This window comes from Pterocles gutturalis, unplaced genomic scaffold (genome assembly GCF_000699245.1).
Source record: "Pterocles gutturalis isolate BGI_N339 unplaced genomic scaffold, ASM69924v1 scaffold38716, whole genome shotgun sequence".
NCBI lineage: Eukaryota > Metazoa > Chordata > Aves > Pterocliformes > Pteroclidae > Pterocles > Pterocles gutturalis.
Window position 1 is genome coordinate 6999 of NW_010099127.1, and position 6384 is coordinate 13382.

Below are 6384 nucleotides of genomic sequence, written 5' to 3' on the forward strand. Positions count from 1 at the left end.
GGTTTTGTGTCACAGAGTGTGCCCTGTTTCTGGGGGCTTTCAGTAAAATGAATGTGTTAGAATTAAATTGCACATGCTTATACGTGACATTTAATGTCTGTGTCTTCCCTGCCTTATGCCCTTGCAGTGCATTGACAGGAGATAGATCAGACTAGTTGGAGCAGGATTTGGTATTGTGCATAGGTACAGCATAGATATATATGTATGGAACAGCACTGTGGCGAATAACGTAGCTGAAGTTTAATATTTTGTTTCCTGTTTTAGGATACGATGATGTTTCAGAAACAAACTTGAGATCTTACAGTGTTCATTCTGCTAAACATGTGCAAGAAAATCGTCCTGTGCCCATTCGCAGAAAAAGAAGCATTGGTAAGAACCAAGCTATTTGTATTTGGGGAGTGAAAACAGTGTTTTTGGTCAGCCAAGCAGGACATTTCACTGGAAAAATGTGACATGCACAAAGGAAAAAGGCCATTTCTAGTTTCTGCTTTTCTTTTTGCACAAATCAAGCCCGTTGCCTGAGAAGCTGTCTTCTGGAGGATGTCCATAGGAGACAGACAAGCACAAATTCTTTACATTCACTTTCTTGTTGCAGCATGTTAGGAAGCTAGACCTTGGTTAGAAAATGGTGTGATATTTAATGTATAATTCATAGTGTGGAGAACAACTACAGCAGTGTGCTTTAAAAAACATCAACAGTTGGTGGAGTTTTCAGTACAGAAGCTCCACAAAAGGAAACAGCTTGACTCTTTATTCAAAAGAAAAAACCAGTTTATCCAAAAAATTAAAAGCCATTGACAGAAACGCTGGGACATTGATTTCCATCATTGTGTAGGGCACCAGGCATGTTTACAGGGGATTTTGTTCTTATTAAACAATAATGATGGTGATACAACAAAGCCCAAATATAAATTTAGAGAGATGGTAATGAATTTTAAAACAGGATTTGTATGCAATGCTTTTTCATCTGATTAGATCTGAGTGTTTTACCATTGCATTTGACTGTGGAAAACATCCGTGATCTTATTCTATTACAGCTAATTCAGAGTCAGTATATTTGTACTTTAAGCGATGGTGGTACGCAGCAGATAGCACAGCATGCTGTCAGCACGGATTTGCAGTGTGAATTGGCAAGCGCGCTCGTCACACTGAATGCCTCTAGAGAACAGTGGTTCTGAAACAGTCTGCTGCACTTGGCACCTTACCCTGCAAGGTGTTGGATGCCTCCCCATAAAAGTCAGTGGGAACTGGATATGCTCAATAACTTGTAGGAGTTGCCAGCTATCTTGCAATGTTGGATTTGTTAATTTTCTTGAGTTCATGGCATTGAGGATTGAGAAGAAGAATTTTCACTCTAGTTAGCTGACTGAAATGCGTCCCTTTCAAAACCAAGCCTAGATTTTCATGTTAAAGGCACAGGCCAGGCCTGAACGTCTTGTACTTCAGAAGTAACTGAAGAAGTGCAGACTGCTCCAGTTCCCTGACACATGTAACCCAGAGCTATCACTGCTGCCACTGTAAGGCAAAAAAAGCCAAGCTGTCTTTAGAGAACTTACCATCAAACAAGTTGTCCCTGCAATTGCTATTATTTTCTGGACTGTTTTGAATTACCAGCTTGACTTCTTAGGCAGTCCCTAGGTTGAGAATGATGCATGGTTTGGATTTTCCATGGCAGCATCATGCAGCAGTACAGAGCTACTCTTTGTGATCCTCCTGTGGCTGAAACTGTTGTCTACAAGCTCCCCTTACCTGACCCCAGCAGGATATTGGCTCAGCTGCAGGTTTTTCAGTCATGCTACTCTTGTGGTTTTGCTTCATTTAAGAAATAACAAATTAAATAAAACCCAACATGTTCAAAGCTTTGATAATTTAATCAAAGAAGTTATGGATGGAGCAGACTCCCTGATGTGGGGATGTTAAGGTTTTGGAAGTGGAAACCCAAGACTCAGAAGTTCTAAGCTGGTGTGGGTTGTTTCCCAGCCCAGCCAATTTGGGTGTGATATAAATTTCCTCAATGTGACTTCTGTGGTGATATTTGCCAGCTATTGCATGTTTGTATTTGCAGTGATGACCCCAATATTATAAAATAACAGCTGCTGTTACGCAGTCGCTATGAGGCTGTACTGGAGGGTCATCTAATCCAGAGAAGCCCCTGGCTTGCTGTCGCTTCTAAAGAGCCAGGATTGTCTTATCTAATGGTACGTCCTCGGAGCTATGTTGGGAGACAGGCCATTGTAAACCCTCATTTTAGGACTTGGCTTTTGGGGGTTAGTCAAACTTCTCTCTAGGGTAGCACACACAGTTTAGTGGTAGACAAACAGTACTCAGCACCCACTTAACCAGCAAGCAGTGGGAGCTGAGAACACGATCTCAACCCGCCAGCTAAGGGTGCTGCTCATAAATCAGTGTTGTAAAGTATCTGGGTGCTCTGAGGTGAGAGCAGCTGCTCACCTGGAAGTGTGCATTCCTTGTGTTCGCAGAGGAAGCCATCCCGGCTGTCTGCAAAACACGGACGGTTATATATGAGATACCTCGGAGTCAGATTGATCCCACCTCTGCCAACTTCCTGATATGGCCGCCCTGCGTGGAGGTGAAACGGTGCACTGGCTGTTGCAACACTAGCAGCGTGAAATGCCAGCCATCGCGGATACATCACAGAAGTGTTAAGGTGAGCAAATTGTGGCTGCAGAGCCCTAAGAGGGCCCTCTGAAGTCTAGAAACTCCGGGTATTGTGGCTGTTCTGTGTGACCTGGATCTTTATTATCCATCCTCATAGCCGCAGGATCAGATACAATGCTCAGTTTTGAGTGAGCAGATGGCCTTTTCAAGTTACATGATCATTGGAAAATCTTGGGCTTGGATTATATTTTCACAGGATTCCCTTTAGGTTTTTCTTCCTTTGTAATGAAAATAAAGTTGATGATGTCTTTCCCATGATCTCGCGCAGTACAAATCTTAAAGTTAAGAAGATAAAATGACTCAAGGGGCATTGGACTTAAAAAAATAAATAAATCAGAGTATGGAATGCTGTTTTCTTAATTAAATATTATGCAGCCTAAATTGGGCTTTTATTTTTGACAACATAACACTTTTGATCTGAAAAAATGTGTTTCAAATTATCTTACCCCAGGGATAGAAGACTCAACGGCTTCATGCTGTATTTACTCATTAGGCAAAATCCCTGTTGCAATTTTCCAGTAAATATTACGTGAAATATTTCTTATGTTCATTCGGCTTCACCGTGTTCTAATTTTTATCAGTATTTAAACAAGTAATGTTGATTTACATCTGTGTGTAGGAGATTAGACTTACACTTAGCATTTATATTGTTAAGACTCTGAATTCTTGTTGCTCTAAGTATTTTAAGAGCAGAATTAAAAAAAACCCAACACATTCTTGAACAAAAAATTGCCCAGCACAACATACTGATCTCTGTACTTGCAATGGATTCCTTATTGAGAAAGGTGATGTTAACCCATGTAGTGCTGTACATCCTAAACACAAAATACGGCATCTAAGCCAGTGCATTGATTTTTATACACATGAGCACGCATCTGAGCAGGACTTTTTCTCTTCTGTTTCTGAACATCTGAAAAATGTTTTCACACCTAAATAAGCTGGAGAAATATCTGAACAGATTTCCTCACTCTTTCAATAAATAATTAGACTTTACACTTCCTTGCTGCCCTTCCTTTGAGGGATATGCTTTGCAGAAACAAAAATGAGGAAAAAATTGTGATCAATTATTATTCGAGGGCTGAGAACAAACTGGGGAAGTTGAAGCATGACAATTCTAAGCCATTCAGAGTAGGAACTAAACAGCAAAGTGCCTCAGGGTTATAATGTCTAGTGCTGTTGCCTTTGGGTTTGATACAGCTTCCAGTTAATTTTGTATTGCAACTAGTAGGTACAAAGCAGCTGGAGATGCCCAGTAAAGAGTTGAGCCGTGTATTGTGAACTTGCTGTTGGTACTTGTGTATGACATTGCAACCAGGTGCTTGTTTCCTACCCCTGCAGTGATGGGCAGTATTATATAAAGAGAGAGGTTTTGCTGTCGCAGTCCCCTGCTGCTGGGGACACCAAGGGCTCCCCAGAAGCTGCAAACTCCACTACTGTCAGCAGCTTTTCAAGATGTCATTGCTGGGGCTGCTTCCCCAGCACACTGCCACGTTAAAGGAATCTTAGTTTCTCATTCAGTCTGCTGATACGGTTTTGGTGCTTTAGATATGTATTCATTTTAACAGGGCGCAAACTAAAAGTAGGCTTAGCTGAGCAGCTGCTTTTTGTGGCTGTGTAAATATATTGCCACCAGCAATATCAATATACGTCAGCCAGCTTTGGAGGACTTTTTTTTTCCAAGCTCCAAGGCTGTTCCAAACAGTCATTAAGGAGAAGGGGAAAAAAAAGGACAAGAGGTCAAGCAGGAACAGGATGTTCATTGTAAAGGTTGTAGGCTGACCCCACTGTCATGCCAGAAGTCTCTGAACAAAATCCATATTTATGCCCTCCAGAGTCAGATCCTCTTGTAGCTTTGATATAATTGATGGTTTTATGAGCCTTTTGCCAATCCTACGTTCAGAGCTCATGCCGTTAAGTAGCTGGCCCAGAGTGAGGGTCGCTGGAAAGGTAGGGGGAGCGGTTTTGGAGAGCCTTCTCAGCTGTTCCTGCGGTGCGGTTGGAAAGCCGTCTTGTGTTTTCCCCTGATGTCAGACTGCATAAAAGCCCTCTTTTGATTAGACATTGAAAAGGCTTTCCCCACTTCCTTTTCATTGACAAGGTAGTGAGATCATAGCTGGCCCATTCACACTAGAAAAATGTCCACCCAGAAAAGGTCAGCAAGTGGGTTTGCATCATGCAACAAGCGAAAAGCAAAGGGTGTTTTCTTTGTCTTACTGAGGGCCGCTGTACTCAAGGTTAAAAGACAATCGTGGCAGTGTGAGACGAGCAGCGGAGGTGCTTGTGTTGGGGCATTCCTTTCTTGGGAACATGATTCAAAGGTTGTAGGGTTCAGTGATGTCCTAACTTTGCCTTCCCTGCGCCTTGGTCAGTGAAGTACCATTAATGGGCCTGTGGAATCGGAACTCTAAGGAGGCTCCACGCCAGGGGTGTTAGTGGCACAGCTTCCCCGAAAAGGGTCCTCTAAGGTTTCCCTTTCATGGGGTGGGTTAGTAAAAGGTAGGTTTGCTGTGCATCACAACAGAGTGAGCCTGTGAGAGCCCAGCCTCCGGATCCTGAGGACATCTCTGTTCAGCAAGCTGTACCGTTGCAGCACTGCAAAAATTGGAGTGTAGTAAAGCAGCTGGTTGGGAGTCACTCTTTGATAGGAAGAGTTGCATTTCTCTTGAGTTAGGGGTCTTGGTGTCTGTTGCAGATACATTTCCTCCCCTGTCTGCAAAAGTGTTTCAGTAACATCTGCAGATTCTGTTGCTTCTGCACAGTGAGATCAAGTATTTACCAAGTACCAGAAATTTATTTGGGGGGTTTCTGAACGGAGTCTTCCCAAGAGGTTTCCTGTAATGTCGAACATGATGTTCTTCGTGTATTTGGTCACGGCAGCAAAAACCAGTTAATGTTATAGAGCAAATCCTGCCTATACTGCAAATTTTTAATAGCCAAGCTGAATATTACAGTTGTTTGCAGCAATGCTCATTTCCAAACTAAGAAACAAGAGATAAATCACTTAATCTACCTCAGCTTTGCCCTCTGCTTGGCCTTGAGCCACGGCCATACCAGCTTTAGCCGTTTCTGAATATTCAGTGTTGAGCTGATCTGGGGAAATTTAACCTAGTATATTATTACAGTAAATTAATGAGGGAAAGATGCAGAGAAAAGGAGCTGGAAAGGAAGGAACGCAGGAGCAGCTCCTCAGCTGGGACTTGTTCAGAGAGGTTTTGAAGAGAGATGAAAAGAAATGCAGGAGTTCAAAACGAGTTGATCTGCAGAGCGGCCCAGCCTCTGGAGAGGTTCAAAAGGCCTTGCAGAACAAATTGCGTGTGTAGGTAAAGTGGCTGTATGTAATGTTTGCAGGTTTAAGAACTTTTTTCTTCAGTGGCTGTTTCTGTCATGAGGATCAACAGCACTTTGATGGTAGCTGTGGCTTAGCTGCAGATCCCTGCCAGCACTTGGTGGGACCTGCAGGCAGGACCAGCTGACAGGTATCGAAGGTCAATTTGAGAATGGGAGAAACAAGGGAAACCCCGATACAGGTGAAGACAAGAAGGAAAACCAGAGAGAGGTGCCCTGAGAGCAGGAGAGGAGCCCTGCCATCGCAGGTCGCCTGGCAGAGGGCTGGCTGCTCCCCCTCAGGGAGAGAGGACACAGAGACCCCACCTCAGCCATTCCTCCCCCTGGGGCAGGATAACGAGTTCCCTGCAGCACCCTCCA

The 6384-nt window shown here is 43.3% G+C and overlaps 1 protein-coding gene across 1 annotated transcript; it reads left to right on the top strand.

Annotated features, from left to right (window-relative positions):
* Window positions 1-264: 264 nt before the first annotated feature.
* On the top strand, window positions 265-2710 carry PDGFA (platelet-derived growth factor alpha polypeptide; the record flags this gene model as incomplete). Its single annotated transcript, XM_010075408.1, has 2 exons — window positions 265-369; window positions 2481-2710. Coding segments are annotated over 2 exons (335 nt in total), but the record flags the coding sequence as incomplete, so codon positions are not given.
* Window positions 2711-6384: the final 3674 nt, after the last annotated feature.